This window comes from Citrus sinensis, chromosome 1 (genome assembly GCF_022201045.2).
Source record: "Citrus sinensis cultivar Valencia sweet orange chromosome 1, DVS_A1.0, whole genome shotgun sequence".
In the NCBI taxonomy this organism is placed as follows: Eukaryota; Viridiplantae; Streptophyta; class Magnoliopsida; order Sapindales; family Rutaceae; genus Citrus; species Citrus sinensis.
This window is the reverse complement of record NC_068556.1, coordinates 20,626,298-20,642,490: the sequence shown is the minus strand read 5'-3', so window position 1 is coordinate 20,642,490 and position 16,193 is coordinate 20,626,298. Positions and strand designations below refer to the sequence as shown.

At 36.7% G+C, this 16,193-nt stretch overlaps 2 protein-coding genes across 5 annotated transcripts in view; one reads left to right on the top strand and one right to left on the bottom strand.

Moving 5' to 3' along the window:
- LOC102629519 (putative calcium-transporting ATPase 13, plasma membrane-type) overlaps window positions 1-14,701 on the bottom strand; it is a 75,413-nt gene extending 60,712 nt beyond the window's left edge. Inside the window, exon 1 of one of the 4 annotated variants that reach the window (XM_052441892.1) lies at window positions 13,486-14,701. In XM_052441892.1, coding sequence (XP_052297852.1) covers window positions 13,486-14,506 — 1,021 coding nt within the window. In that variant the 5' untranslated portion in view covers window positions 14,507-14,701. Of the gene's footprint in view, window positions 1-11,443 lie in introns of all 4 variants that reach the window. The other 3 variants (XM_052441889.1, XM_052441894.1, XM_052441890.1) reach the window with 3 other exon arrangements.
- LOC102615857 (ATP sulfurylase 1, chloroplastic-like) lies at window positions 9,557-10,762 on the top strand. The gene is made up of 3 exons (XM_052441899.1): window positions 9,557-9,605; window positions 9,892-10,125; window positions 10,233-10,762. Exons 1-3 carry the CDS (start codon window positions 9,588-9,590, stop codon window positions 10,449-10,451), a joined length of 471 nt encoding a protein of 156 aa, XP_052297859.1. The 5' UTR covers window positions 9,557-9,587; the 3' UTR covers window positions 10,452-10,762.
- Window positions 14,702-16,193: the final 1,492 nt, after the last annotated feature.

The window sequence follows — 16,193 nt, the reverse complement described above, 5'->3', positions numbered from 1 at the left end:
TGAATTTTCACTGCTCCAGTTTCTATACAGCCCCCATTCCTCCTTAATTATCTCTTTGCATCCGTCATACGAGCTCCACATATCCTCATAATGGATTCGCGAGGAATGTCTACCCTTTTGGATCATACCCTCCATTCTCTCTTGAACAACCATCAGCACGGGACAATGATCCGAAGTCCAGGAGTCCAGATTACTTGCTGCACAGTCCACAAATCTGTCACTCCAAGCTTTAGAGCAAACAAATCTGTCCAACCTTTCTTCCACAAAACCCTCCCCATATCTTCCATTATTCCAAGTAAAAGCATACCCCCGAAACCCGACATCCTTTAAGCCACAATCTCTCAAGACTTCTCTAAACTCATTAATTAAACTCACATTTCTGTCATTGCCGCCCCTCTTCTCATTCGGATGTAAAATTTTGTTAAAGTCTCCACAACACAACCAAGGACTAGAAGATAAAACCGCCAGCCGCCTGAGGAGCGTCCAAGTGTGCTTTTTCTGGCTTATTTTCGGATGCCCGTACACTCCTGTAATTCGCATTTGATTCCCATTTGGCATTTGAGTTTCGGCATCAATGTGGTGCTGGCTATATGATTTGATTTGCACCTCAATATCTGACTTCCAGAGCATTGCTATTCCGCCTCCTCTTTCATTACCGTTTACCGCAAGGCAATTCTCAAAGCTCAGCTTACTTGCAATTACATTCATTTGCATGGTTGATACCTTTGTTTCACACAAAAACACCAGCTGAGCACCATGCAACTGGAGGATTTTTCTTAAGGCTTGAAATGCTCGGGGATTCCCCAAACCCCGAACATTCCAGCTGAGGATATTCATGGTTTTCGGCGGGGCTGGCCACCAGCCTCCGCCGATATCTCCATGTTGTTTGCTTCCATAACTACCACCTCTTCCAGCATCAGCGGTTCCCACCCCAGCTGAAGGCTTGCTGTTGAAGAACCATGCATCAGATTTTTTGTCTCGAGCTTGTTTGAGCTAGAGAGTTTTGTTTTTTTCCTTGGGCTTTGCCTGAGTTTTTTCCCCCTTGGCCTTTTCCGAGTTTGTACCTCCATTTCTTCCCCCCCTTTACTTAGCTCTCTAATTAATCTCTTCCACTTCCTCTTATTGGGCTGTAGCTGAGAGACTTCCGGCCCATCATTTTTTCCAGCTTCCTTTTCATGACTTATTTGCATTTTTTCCCTCTCTTTTAGGATACCGTTTCCCACTTGTGTGCCCATTTTCCTTGGGACTGTTGCATTGCCACTTTTCTCAGCTTGCTTGTGGCCATCATTTTGTTCTTTGTCCGCTGACTGTGTCCCTCCTTGCATTAATTGTTGCTCAGCTACTCCTCCTATCACATCATTCTTCGCACGCTCCATGGTTTGCCCCATTTCCTTCTCACTTTGTACCGACCTGTTTGCCTCTATCGGGTTTTCTTTGTTTTGCCCTTTCTGCTGCTGGAAGCTGTGATTTTCTGAGCTTGCTGATTTTTCATCCGATTTTCCAACCCCATAGTTCCACCTTCCCTTGTTCTGATTCCTCTTTGTGAAGCCCCCTACCGTAATCGCTTTCATCCAGCTCCCATATGGTAAATCTTCTCTTGGTTGGTCTTAGTATTTGCCACACTCTTTGTATTGATGTCCTATGATGCCGCAGCAATAACAAAAATCCGGCAAACGTTCATAGACCACTGGCATTGGGATATTAGTTTCACCTTCTCGCTTTAGAAATAGAATCCTCTTTAGCGGCAGTGTTATATTAATTGAAACTCTTATTCTGGCATATTCCCCAATACAATCTCCATTATCATCAGTTTGGACCTCTTCAACTGATCCTAGCTTCTCACCCAGCTCCCGGAGAAAATCTTTATCCATACACGCTAGTGGAACATTACGAATCTGCACCCAAAAGGATGTATGAGTAAAGGATTGTTTTGCGACTTCCCCAATCCCCCTTGGCTCAGCGGGTACAATCAATGCCCTGTCAAAGTGCCATGGTCCCCCTTTTAGCACTCTTTTCTTGTCTGCTTCCTCAGTAAATTTAAACATGAAGATGTTGTTTCCCACGCTTTCGATTTTGACTTCTTTGAAGGTCCTCCACACCTGCTGTAACGCAGCCTTTAGACCCTCTTTATTTACTCCCTTCGTGAGCATTACTTTACCCACTAAGCAGCCTGCCATCATTAGTTCTTTCTTTTTTTCCAAATTCACCTCCAGTGTTATTTTGGCTTTGTCTTCCTCTCTGATATTTATTGCTTGACACTTGCGAATTAGCTCTTCAGTGTCCATGGTAAATAACGCTTTACACTACCTTTGGCTCTTCGAAACTTTCTCCACCAGCACACCAATCCCAACAACTTGCTGGTTTGGATTACTTTCCACTCATTAGGAGTGACCACATGAGTCCTTACGACCCCTTAATATTTCCATTCAAGCCTCTCTAAAGAGAGAGAGCTATTCGAAGGAAAAAAATTCTCTCGCTTTGCATTAATTTTTAGAATTTCTCCTATTAGTTGCGCAAGCAAGTTTGTGAGCTCCGTGGGTCCCACTATACCCAACTTTCTATCAAACATGAGTCATCTAGGACTCACAACATGTGGACCTCAGTTTTTGTCATCCTTTTGTCCGCGAGATTGAGAGTCTTGAGTCGTAATATTAATTTTCTATAAGAACAAATTTAAAATAAATAAAATTTTATTATTGCTACGTGAACTATCTTCTATATTTTTTTTTTCTTATTCAATGAAAACCAAAAATAAAGAATTGAGATCCTTTTTAACAATTATTCGGTAAATTTAGATTGAGAATTATGATGATACTCCTACAACTTAATGTAATTTCTAATATTTTTCAAATTCAATAAACTCTGTTTGAAGAAATATTAAATAATAATAACCGAAAATAATATCAATATTCGATCTTAATCTTGGTAATGCATAAGTGGTAAAAACAGCTCTCTACGATTTAATAATTATGCACTTGATCTCAATTCCAATGTTTATAAAACAATATAATATCTAATTTGTGTTTATGTGTACGTATTAGTTTTATTTTCTTTGTTGGATGAAACGAAACCTTTGCACTTTTTTAACCCAGCTAAAAATGTGATAAATGTGGAACACTTATAGTTGGGTCTTATATTATTACTCTTGTTGATTTAATTTATATCTAAATTTACTTTTGTCTTAAGTGACATGACATTATGATGAAACATAATAATTAGTAATCTTATAATTTACAGAAACTTGCCGTGGATGAACGATACCTTAATTAGGTATCGAAAAAAGTTGATATACTAGTTTTATTATATTATACTAATTATATTAGTGAAAAAAGTCGAAAAAAGAAAAATTAACTCATCTTATAAATAAAATAAATAAATAAGAATTTTAGACTAAAATAAATATCCATATTCGATCTTAATATTGGTAATGTATAAAAAGTAAAAACCGTTCTATATGACTTAATAATTATGCACTTCATAAATAAATTTTCACTGCATCACCGCAGCCATATAACATATTCTAACACTAGACCAAAATGCCACCAGAATACCAGATTCATGAGTTTCAAATGATGCCGGTTCATCTAATTATATTGGTGTCTCTCACGTTTAAAGAATCATTATGATTACTTTCATGAATTATAGATGTTGACGCTGAAATATCGTCGAGTCAATTAGCAGCTTGATACCAAACCTCTGAGCCAGCATTGAATTTATGTGTTGGGGAAGATCGCCAAGGATGTCCTGGACCATTAACAAATAACCAATGAACACCTGAAATTACAAAAGCACGGGGAGATGCCCCGAAATTTTTTTCAGCATTAACCTTTTGATGCTCAAATTAGTATATGGGTCTATAACAAAGATACAAAATAAATAACTTCTGATTTCTTATAAAGAAATAATCTCAGGAAAACGTAATAGAAAAATAAAAATTGAAAAGGAAAGTTGAACCTCCCTCTTTATTAATTCTCATAAGAATTTTTATAGAGATTGAAATTTTACCCCCTAGTCAGTTTGTGATCGGAGCATAGGATTAAGGAAATGGCATTTTTTGATTCCCCCTCTCGCCCTACCATAAAAGACTCATCTCAATCATATTGATTAATTGATCGTAAGTAAAACTTAACGGATAACTTCTGATGCTCGAAAATCTTTAAACACTTGATACAAATTTAGAATTAATCACACTAGATTGAATAAAATAATTAAAAATTTGAGAATGAGTATTTTGATGCTAGGGATGAGTCCGAAGCCTACCTCATGTTGCTTTCTCCCATCTTTCTATAGCCTTTGACAATTGTGTATTATTGGTGTTTAATGCTTGTCAATCATCCTAAGAGAATCATTCTAAGAGATTCTCTAAAATTGTCGCCATGATTCACCTTGCACTATGTTTTTTTCTTTTTGAATTGTCAAATTTTTGAGCCACCATGCCCACTTGAATCATGCTTTTGGACTTTGGATCTTTTTGTGAACACCCTGATTTATTGCCCTTTTATTCGATTTGTTCTCCTCCACCCCCGGAAGTTAAGGACGAGACCAAAAACAAAAAGTAATCCCTTCACTTTCCTTCTTTTTCTCATTTTTTTTTTATCATCAAGCACCAGTCCCTAGGTTTTAGTATTGAGACAGAGACGAATCAAAACTAGACACTACAAAAAGTTTAAAGTGACTTCGAGGCAAGTTCAGCGAAATTTCGAGATTTCTGAAATTAACCTTGCCATGAGCAAATATGTTTAACAAATTTCAAGTTTCATATCTCACCTCAGGGAGGTTTTGATCTTATAACCTTTATTACTTTTTAAAAAATTACCTTGCCGCAAGCTAGCAAGTTGCACAAGTATAAGGTTTTACAGAGGATATTTCTAGGTTTTAACCTTTTACTACCACAGAGAAATTTTAAGCAATTCATTTTGTTCGCCATGGGTTCATATGATTTTTTTAAGATTTTATGTTTTGCTCATAGTAGGTTTCAAGACTTTTAACCTTTTATTAACTTAAGCAACCTTAGCCGCTCTTGTTAGTTTGAGGTTTTATATCTTACCTAAAGTAGGTTTCAAGGCTTTTAACTTTTTACTAAATCAAGTAATTTTAAATAATTCTCGTCAGCTTAAGGTTTTACCTAAAATAGGTTCCAAGGCGTTTAACCTTTTACATGCCTTAGAAAAAATTTCTATAAGGAAAGAAAAAGAATGAATATATGAAACATTTCTTATTGCATCCATTTTATTCAAAGTCATATATAGTATAATTTAATCAGAAAAGATTGAAGCTTCATATAGAGTATAATTTAATCAGAAAAGATTGAAGCAAAACTGAAACTGTGATGTATATGTTACTGATTCATAAAATGATTTTTCGGGGGAGCATGCTGAATCAAAGAATTAATCAGGCATTTGGATTCGTGTCCATGCATGATATACTGTTATGATGCTTGACAGTCAAATAAATGTACACAGTTATAAAAGCAAGTAAATGACTTATTGTATAATAGGAAAAACAAGAATATGGACCTAATAATGTTGCATGTGAGATTTCATGAATAATCATGCACGTGAATCATCAAATTCAAGATAAGTATATGATTTAACTGATCAAATTGAAACATGATTAAGAACTAAGTGAGTTTACCGATATAATTCAGAGTATTTTTCGGTAGACTTTTCCGAGATGTCTCTGGATATGGTACTGACATACAACAACTTGAGGCAACGAATTTGTTTCAATTCTTGCAGTCACTTTGTCGGACAGCTCCCGTGTGTGATTTTGCATGAGCACTTTTAAAAGTCCTCTCTAAAAGCCTGTTTCCAAAATAACAAACTCCACATCTCTGCATCCAATTAGTATTTAAATCATCATTCCAAATGATTTAATCCATCACAATTATGCTGAAATCGTGGCATAATCCAATTGTAAAAGTGGCTGAGATTAGGGGTGGGCATATTTTAACCGAACCGATCCAAACTGATCCAAACCGACCATTTGGATCGGTATGGATCAGTTTCATTAGTAAAAAAACTGGTTTCAATTTATTGGACTGCAAAACCAACATCACTCGGTTTGGATTTCGGTTTGGAAGGATTCCAAACCAATTCAAACCGATCCAATCCAGAAATATTATATAATTATATTATATTCTAAGTTAAGCAATCTAACTAATTATATTTATCATTTTATGCAGATTTTGACAAATCAAAAGCAATTAGGCCATAAGTTTTGACGGACAAGATGCACAATATTTTAATTGTCAAATGTTGTTCAAGTTTATTTTAATTTTGTGAGTTTGTTTTGAATGAACATGTTAAGAACTATTTTATTAGGATGTATTATGTTGTGAACTTGTATGGATGTATCTTTGAATTCTTATATAGATATCAAAGTAGATATGAATAATATAAAAGATGTATCAATTTAGATTACGGACACAAAAAAATAACAAATAATTTAAGTAAAATAATATAAAAGAAGTGGGCTTTTAACTAATAAGCTCAAACTGAGGATCGGATCGGTTCAGTTTGAAAAAATTTTAGGTTGATATCGGTTTGAAAATATTTCAAACTAATAAGGTTGGATCGGTTTAATAATATGTCTCAAACCGATCCAAACCGAATTTACCTACCCCTAGCTGAGATCTTAGCATTTAAACTTGGAACTTATGCAAAACTTTAACGGCAAGCACATGATCAAGAGTTGTCTATATAGCAATAAGTAAGTGGCCACTAGTTTATGATATGATTTCATATATTCAATATATGTACATTTAAATCTGTGCTCTGTAATCAATTTTTCATGCTCATGTAAAACAAATCATAAATTGGATTGGTGAGAAGCACACCGAACTTCTCCAATCAGTATGATGTTAATCCATAGATTTTACTATATTCATGCATATAAATTAAGCAAATTCAAGCTAATTATTCCATTTGATCTACTACTATGGCATAGATCAACTGTCATTTAATTCACCATTCAAGAAACCAAAGTGATTGCATGATTTTGATTGACTAAATGCACATAAAACTAAAGTTGCAGAGATGAATTTTATGCACATAACACTGAACACACGCTTGTTTAATCGGTCAATCATGCACAAATTTACCAAATTTACAATTTAAACAAACAGCTCGTAGCAAGTACACAATTGAATCTGAGGATTAAAGTAAAATTGATCATCATTATACTCATGGAGAAATAAATTCAAGTGATACCGAGGCTATGAGATATAAAATTGATCATTCAGTGCAATATATCACGCATATAGATGAGTAAATTGAATGTGATTATCGATTTGAAGCTTGCGAATATCAAATTTTTGTTAGCTATTATAGATTCAATTCAATTCTTCCCTGTGGATTTGAAATTAAAAGAGAGCTTGCTCCGATTCGTGCATGATAATATTCTGCCTTCGCTTTGGCTAGCTGAAAAATTAATAGAGACAAAAGTTGGCTTTTTATAATGTTTCCAATAGACGGTGCCAAAATGTTGACGCTGAAATTTGGTCGAGTCAATTAGCGGCTTGATACCAAACCTTTGTGCTAGTATAAAATTTATGTGTTGGGAAAGATCGCTAAAGATGCCTTGGACGATCAGTAAATAACCAACAAACATATAAAATCACAAATGAATAGTAAGAGGTGCCGGAAATTTTTCCGGCACTGATCCTTCGACACTCAAGTCAATATATGAGTTTACAGGAAAGATATAAAATAAATAACTTCAGGTTTCTTATAAAGAAATAATCTCTGGAAAATGTAATAGAAAAATAAAAATTGAGAAGGAGAGTTGAATCTCCCTCTTTATTAATTCCCATAAGGAATTTTATCAAGATTGAAGTTTTACCCCCAATCTCTTTGATCGGCAGATGGGATTAAGGAAACGGTATTTTTTGGTTTCCACCCCCCCCCCCACCCCTCCCCCCCCCCCCCCCCCCCCCCGCCCGGGGGGGATTATTGGCCCTTTTTTTCCTGTTTGTTATCCTCCACCCCCGGAAGTTAAGGATGAAATTAAAAATCAAAAGTATCCCCTCCACTTTCCTTCCTTTTTCTCCTTTTTTTTTTCTCACCAAACAAACAATAGAACAAAAGTTTTTGTCAACTTTTTTTCTTCTTGATAGTAGTTCCGTTTTCATTTCTCATGCATTTGCTATTCGATGTGTATTTCAGCATTGAGATCTACAAGCAGCCCAAAGAAGAAAGGATAGCCCGAACATGGAGGACAACTGCCCCTAGTCTACCTTATGTTGACCAGGCTATAACTTATGCTGGAAACTGGCTGATTGGAGGTGACTTGGAGGTTCTAGAACCAATCAAGATGGTCCTGATCGTTTCCAATTGTCACCCGCTCAACTTCGTGAAGAATTCAGCAAGCCAATGTCGACGCCGTGTTTGCTTTCCAGCGTCGGAAACCTGTGCACAATGGTCATGCTCTATTGATGACTGATACTCGTCGCAGGCTTCTTGATATGGGTTGCCAGAACCCCATCATCTTGCTGCACTAGTTAGGAGGCTTTTTTTTTTTTTAACTGATTAAGCATCAGGTTATTATATTATACATATATTTACAACTGTTATGACATCATATCATTACACTAATATTTACAATCAAATATATAATTGGAGCTTACATTATTATGTTTTTAATTCTATGAAATATATGCCTAGACAAATAACCCTCACGGAGGAGGGGTGTTTCTACTCCACTCGCATTTCGTAAGGGAGAAAGACTTTACAAATAATCTCCACACAATTATATTTAATTGAGGGAAGTTGAGTCCATGAGAATTCGAACCATTTCCCTCATCGTCTGCTATACAAAGGCAGATGACGTGTTGGTGGACTATGCTTGTGGGGAATGGCAAATGTAGAGAATTACAACTCTGTATGTAGGAAAAAAAATAATAGTAATAGGTAAACTGTAGAAAATAATGTGGACTTCAAGACACGTTACAAATATCGATTTCCTTAAGACATCATCTGCCCCCACCAATTGAGTGATGCATATGAATTAAGCAAATATGCTTCTAGGATATAATCAAGCACTTATTTGTTTGCTTATATTGTGCATCGACTAAAGCAAACTAGAATACTCTTGAATATTGCAAGTCTGCTAAGAAACAATATATTATTCCTGCAGAAAACAATATATTGAATTTTTTAATGCAGAAAAATAAGAGTTTTATGTTGAAATTCGTTCTAAAAAAGAGTGGTGTGAGATCATTATTTTTCATCTCTAAATGACTTAAACATGACCTCTATTTATAGATATACTTGTGCCCCTTTATTTGGGTTGTCATCTTTTATGATACCCCTTCATTCATGGTCATTGGATTAAGATTTAATTTTAATAAATAGTCCAAATTGAGCCATCACAATTTCAAATGAAATGTCATCATAAAATGATACATTTCCAAGTGAAATGCAACATGAAAAATTATATCCTTAAGTGAAAAAATATTTTTTCTATAAGGCATAATTAATTAGATATATCTTTACAATAAAACACTATTTATTTAGACATGTCTTTACAATAAGACACCATTTATTTTGAAATTTTTTTCCTAACATGATGTTCCCCTTAGTTGGCGAATGAAGCAACATGATAAGGTATAAAGATTAGCATGTTAACCCTTCTCTGTACATGGATCTGTTTTGATTAGCATAAACATCTGTATTGAATTTTTATGCGGTACATGGTATATACTCTAGAGCCTAGAGGTTAGCATCTTTTTCTGTCTTTGTAAAACTAAAATCATATGGTAGCTCCAGTTCTTGATACTGATTGAATACCTGACTCTGACTCAAGGGATCTGCTGAAAATATTGTAATAATGCGAACTTAGAAAAAAAAATCGAAATGAATATTAATTTTCTGTCATATTATAAATGTGTAGGTGCTTGAGGATGGTGTTCTTGATCCAGAGACCACTGTGGTTTCTATATTTCCCTCGCCCATGCACTATGCAGGCCCAACTGAGGTGCAATGGCATGCAAAAGCTAGGATTAATGCTGGGGCCAACTTTTATATTGTTGGTAGGGACCGAGCTGGCATGGGCCTTGAGTCAGAGTATGTAAAGGTACAGAGCATGGCTCCTGGCCTAGAGCGGCTAAACATCCTTCCATTCAAGGTATGTAAAGCATTGGACCATCACTAATAGTACACACGTGGATTTTATGCTCAATTTCTTTAGTAATGAAATTAATGGTGTTATAATTAAATTGGTTTTGCTTGCAGGTTGCAGCGTATGACAAGACTCAAGGCAAAATGGCATTCTTTGATCCTTCAAGGGCTCAGGAATTCCTCTTCATATCAGGCACCAAGATGCGAACGCTCGCAAGGAACAAAGAGAATCCTCCGGATGGATTTATGTGCCCTGGTGGCTGGAAAGTGCTGGTTGAATACTACGACAGTCTGGCTCCAGCTGACAATGGCAAAGTCCCCGTTCCAACGTAGATGAAATTGCTGTATGATAATGTATTTGTCATTTGATTGGGAGAAACTTTACAGCCGATTTATCTCCACTGTCAGCTGTCACATCCAGATTGTGAAAAAAATTCTCTGTCCAGATTTCTTAATAAAACCAAGGTGAGGCACTGGTACAGCGACACAAGATTTGCCTCTTTCTGTAATTAAAGTGCCACTCTTGTGGCATCTTACATTACACTGGCATTCTCATGTCCTCCATGAGATTGCGTTGTACCATATTTATGGTTTGTGTTTCAATGGAAAACAGGGGTCCTGGATTGTCGCTTTTTAGTTTTAAAGTCCATAACCATAGGCATCATCGGTTGACAATTATTATTACGTCTTCATTGTAAGTGCTCTTGACCATCTGTTTTCGCATAAATGAAATAACAAAAAAAGCCAAACTAATGCCACTGTACTACAGCGAAAACAGATGGGGTGGTGGGTTCTCAATTTATCAAGTTCATTGCTAACAAAAAGTTGAACTTCTTTTTTCTTTTTAATTTTATGTTCTGTTTTGTAATTGCCAAGTTATATATGCGGCTGTGTTTCTTTCTTTCTTCTGGCATACAAGATACAAGTGTACATAAATGTATGTTACGTGTTCGATAAAATTACACGTTTAACGCTCTAAGTATCTCCGGTGGGTGGAAGCAAATATGCAATGATGTTGATTCTTTGGTTTACTTCCTTGATGACTATTTGATGAGCTTTCAATTCGTTTGCAAGGGTCAAATGTCTTGTACCCAAGAACTAGAAATTAAAAAGAGACAGAAGTCCGCTCTTCCATTCTCAGTAGAAAAATGGGGATGTTTAATAAATTATACTACTTTTTATTTTTAGAATACATGTGCTATAAATAAAAAACTAATCAGCTGCAAATTCTCAATACGACGGATACAGAGTTCTGTGTATATGTACGGGAAAAAAATGTAAGAATTGCTGATAAAAGAATTTAAAGAACATCCATAACTAGAAGCCTACTTCTTCCACTTTAGATAGCTGAAAAACGGTTTCTCTGGAACAGGAATGTACTTGACCAGCCAACCAATTGGCCAAGAAGCAGCTGCGAAACCAATACATGCGCTCCATTGGCCCCAGTTCAGCCTCTCTGTATCTGCAAACTTCTTCAGAAATTCCACCATCACCACTTGAAGGACAATGGTTGTTCCGATAATCCCTAGAAACAGCCTGTTTTTATGTATTCCCTCAAAGACATTCTTCTTTTCAAGCTTCCTCGCGTTGAATTCGTTGAACACTTGGCAAAGGACGAATGTGTTAAAGATCAAGGTGTCATTTACCTTCTCATTTACACCAAAGATGGATTCACCTCTGAACTGTAATGTCAAGAGGACTGCTATCTGATAGAAAGCTTGGGCCAGAAGGTTCCTCCACATGATGTTGGTGATAAGTGGCTCAGTTCGACCAACCGGTGGTTTGTCCATGAGCTCCTTGGTGGGCTTCTCTGTTGCGAGAGCGAGGGCGCCTAGTGTGTCCATGATCAGATTCACCCAAAGTAATTGGACTGCTGTTAGAGGGATTTCCCCTGCGGAAACTGCTGCGACAAAGTTGATTACAAGAGCAGCAACGTTGACCGTAAGCTGGAATTGAATGAATTTTTGAATGTTGGTGTAGACACATCTTCCCCATCTCAATACTGTGGCTACAGAAGCGAAGTTATCATCCAAGATGACAATATCCGAGCTCTCCTTGGCCACTTCGGTTCCTTGGATTCCCATGGACAGTCCAATATCTGCTTCCTTCAGAGCTGGTGCATCGTTTGTGCCATCCCCGGTAACAGCGACCACATGACCTTTCTGTTTCAAGCACTGTACCATGAGAAGCTTATCGAAAGGAGAGGATCTCGCCATCACGCAGATTTTGTCAACTTTCTCCATTCTCTCCTCATGTGTGTAGTTTCTGAATTTCTCTCCTTCTACCACAGCACCAGTGGACGTGTCCTGACCTGGCTTGAGTATTCCACATTCAGTGGCTATGGCTTTTGCAGTGAACACGTTGTCTCCGGTGATCATCTTGATGTTCACTCCAGCATATTGGCAATCTTCCACAGCTTTCTTTACCCCCGGACGGCATGGGTCCTTAATACCCACCAATCCTAATAGGGTCAGGTCGTCTTCGATTAGCTGCTTCTGATCTTTTTCATTTTGATGCTCTTCTTCTGGAACTTGTTTGTGTGCAAAAGCTATGCATCGGAGGCTGCTAGCTGCCATACCTTGAATAATTTGCTGAAATCTTTCCTTTTCGCCATCATCCAGATCTTTGATGTTTCCAGAAGCATCATAGTAACTTGAACACATTGCTAGAATCATCTCTGCTGCTCCTTTCCAGTGCACGTGGCTTGTGTTGTCCGTCTTCTTCTGCATCATGACCCCACTACGTTTCTTTTTCGAATTGAAGGCTTCCACGTGGAGGACGATACAACTCTGCTTTACTTCCTCCATATCCATGTTCATCTCCAGGACAGCCCAAGAAAGAATTGCTTTTTCAGTGGGACTGCCTGAAAACTCAACATCAGATACTGAAGTTTCCCTGTATACGCTGCCGGTCGTATTAAGAGCAACTCCTTGTCGGATCAATTTAATAATATTTGGAGAAACTGATGAAGCATCACCTTCTTTTACAGGTTCTTTGCCGAGCCAAAACTTTGTCACCTTCATCCGATTTTCAGTGAGTGTGCCTGTTTTATCAGTACAAATGGTGGTCGCAGAACCCATTGTTTCACAGGCAGAGAGCTTCCTCACCATAGCTTGATCAGCCATCATTCTCTTCATGGAATAAGCAAGAGTAAGCGTAACAGCCAAAGGGAGACCTTCTGGTATCGCAACCACGATAATAGTAACTGCATCAGCTACAATTCCCACAACAGCGTTCACTATATCATCAACCTTTGTCTTGCTTCCATTATACTCCTGGTTTCCGTTCTCATCTGTTGTCTTCCCTGTGAAGTAGCGAACCAGCAAGACTACAAGGACCAAGAAAGCAACTGCCAATCCAACCTTACCTATTGATGAAGTTAGCTTGTTGAGCCGGGTTTGTAAAGGCGTCTGCTCACTGTTGTCGCGGCTTATTTGGCTCATCATTTGGCCCCAGGTCGTGTTCATGCCAACAGACGTGGCAAGCATACGAGCATAACCATCAGCCACCTTTGTGCCAGAGAACAAGAACGGATTTTGGCTGCTGTTAACCTCCAGATGATCACTCTCTCCTGTCATGCTTGATTCGTCTACTTGTAACGAATGGCCATCTAAGAACAATCCATCAGCTGGTACTTGATCTCCAATCTTTAAACATATGACATCTCCAACAACTATTTCAAAGATAGATATCTGTTGGCGCCGACCATTTCTGATGACATCAATTTGTATATTGTTGCTGACTTTAGATAACTTGTCAAACTGTCTATTCTGTCTAAAGTTGCTTCCAGCTGAAACGGCAATGACCAAGAAGACGGCAACAAATATGCTTCCACCGTCATACCACCCCTCTTTCAAGCCATCCTCTTTAATGCCGAAAGCAAGAGAAAGCACAGCACAGCCTAAAAGAATCAAAATGGTCAGATCCTTAAAAGCGTCCACAACAAAGTAGAACAAGCTCTTAGATGGAGGTTTCTTGTACGTGTTTGAACCAAATGCTTCATGTCTCCGAGCATTATCTTGATCACTGCCACAGATTCCACCATCGAAGTCTGTTTCGAGAGCGGAGGCTACGCCGCGAATCCCGCCAAACTTGTGAAGTTGGTCGAGATCTTTCATCTTCACAAGCTCCGCAAGACTCGTTTGATCAATCTTGAACGAATCGTCATCTTGTTGAAGATTTACAACGGTGTAAGATGGAGAGCGGGAAACCTTGTTAGTACCCTTCTTGGCTTTAGCAATTTTGGCGAGCGAGAATAGTGTTCTGGAGCAATAGATTTTAGCAAAAGCTGAGTGCCATTTTTTGGCGGGCACGTTAAGGGTGGCAGGAAAATTAAGCAAAGACTCCATGCAAACGTTGTTTGCATGGAAAATGGTGGACATAGACATATTAGTGTGATTGATAGGAGCCAAAATGAAAATATGAAAGGGAAGAAACAAAAATATGACTCGTAAAAGATTTAGTCTGTACTTGGACGATGCTAGGAATTTGAGAATACTTAGCAATGGACGAGCAAATTACAGAATGCTGGGTGGGATGTGAAATGCTTCAATTGAATCTTATTTATTATAGGTACCAGGGTGCCAGTCGGTCCGTGGGGGATTCGGTGGAAAAAAACTCATTTAAATGCTGCATGATTTGCTCAATTTTATCACTATATGCCTGTCATACGACCTGTTTATTGACTAAATAAATTTTTGCCGCGTATTGAAGTCTTTCGTTGTGAAGGATTGAGGCTGTGGGTCCCACATTTCTTGCCGCTCAAGTTAACATGACATGTGATGTTGATAGTCTGGGACAAAAGGTGCACCCGCCAAAGCTAGACAACATTTTTTTAATTTTTTTTTAATTTTTTATTTTTTTACAAACCAAGTGTCATAATTTTTAAGTGACAGTTGTTATGAAAAAAATTATAACTATAGAATATAAATTAATAGTATATATTAAATATGATTTTTAAATAATAATTTTGATAAAAATACTAAATATACTCTAAGTTATTCATCTTATAAGTATGATCAAATTAACTTAGTTTTTAAACCATACTAGTTAGTGCTTACGAAACAATTTAATGCAATACATTTTAAATTAAAAATAGCCCAAAATAAAAAAATACTATATATATATATATATATATATATATATATATATATATATATATATATATATATATATTTTCTTATTCGATTATAACCAAAAAAAAAAAAAAATTGAGATCCCTTTAAAACTTATTTGGTAAATTTAGATCGAGAATTATGATGATATTCCTGAACTTAACGAACTTAAGGTAGGTTTTAATATTTTTTCAAATTCAATAAACTTTGTTTGAAGAAATATTAAAAAATAATAACCGAAAATAATATCAGTCTTCGATCTTAATCTTGGTAATGTATAAAAAGTGAAAGCAGCTCTATATGACTTAATAATTATACACTCGATCTCAATTTCAGTGTCTGTAAGACAACATAATATCCGATTTCTGTTTCTGTGTACGTACTAGTTCTATTTTCTTTGTTGGATGAAATGAAACCTTTGCTTAATTGGAACATTTATAGTAGTTGGGTGCTATGGTATTACTCTTGTTGATTTAATTTATATTTAAACTTACTTTTATTTTAAGTGACATAACATGCATTGATTGAATGATGAAACATAATAATTAGTAATTTTATAATTTATAAAAACTTATCATGGAGATGAACGGTACTTTAATTTGGTATCGGGAAAGTTGACATACCAGTAGAAAAATTAATGCAGTATTTATTCATCCATTGAATGAAAAAGGAAACGTATCGATGGTGGATTTCCAAATAAATGACCAAACTAACGTCACATTTGGTACAAAGAAAATGCCAAGCGAACTTACATTCCGAATCCACTGACAAAGTGGATGGAATAAAGGGTAATTAGTTGAACAACCAATTGTAATTGCATGCATTAAAAACTTTAAAAAATTTGCCATTTCTCGACAGGTTTACTCGGCCCATACTGTCCTTAATCCTTATCATTTTCGTTGAACGTGCATCATCTAATTCGCCGAAAAACTTCCATCTTCATGCTGTTATTTTTGCAACG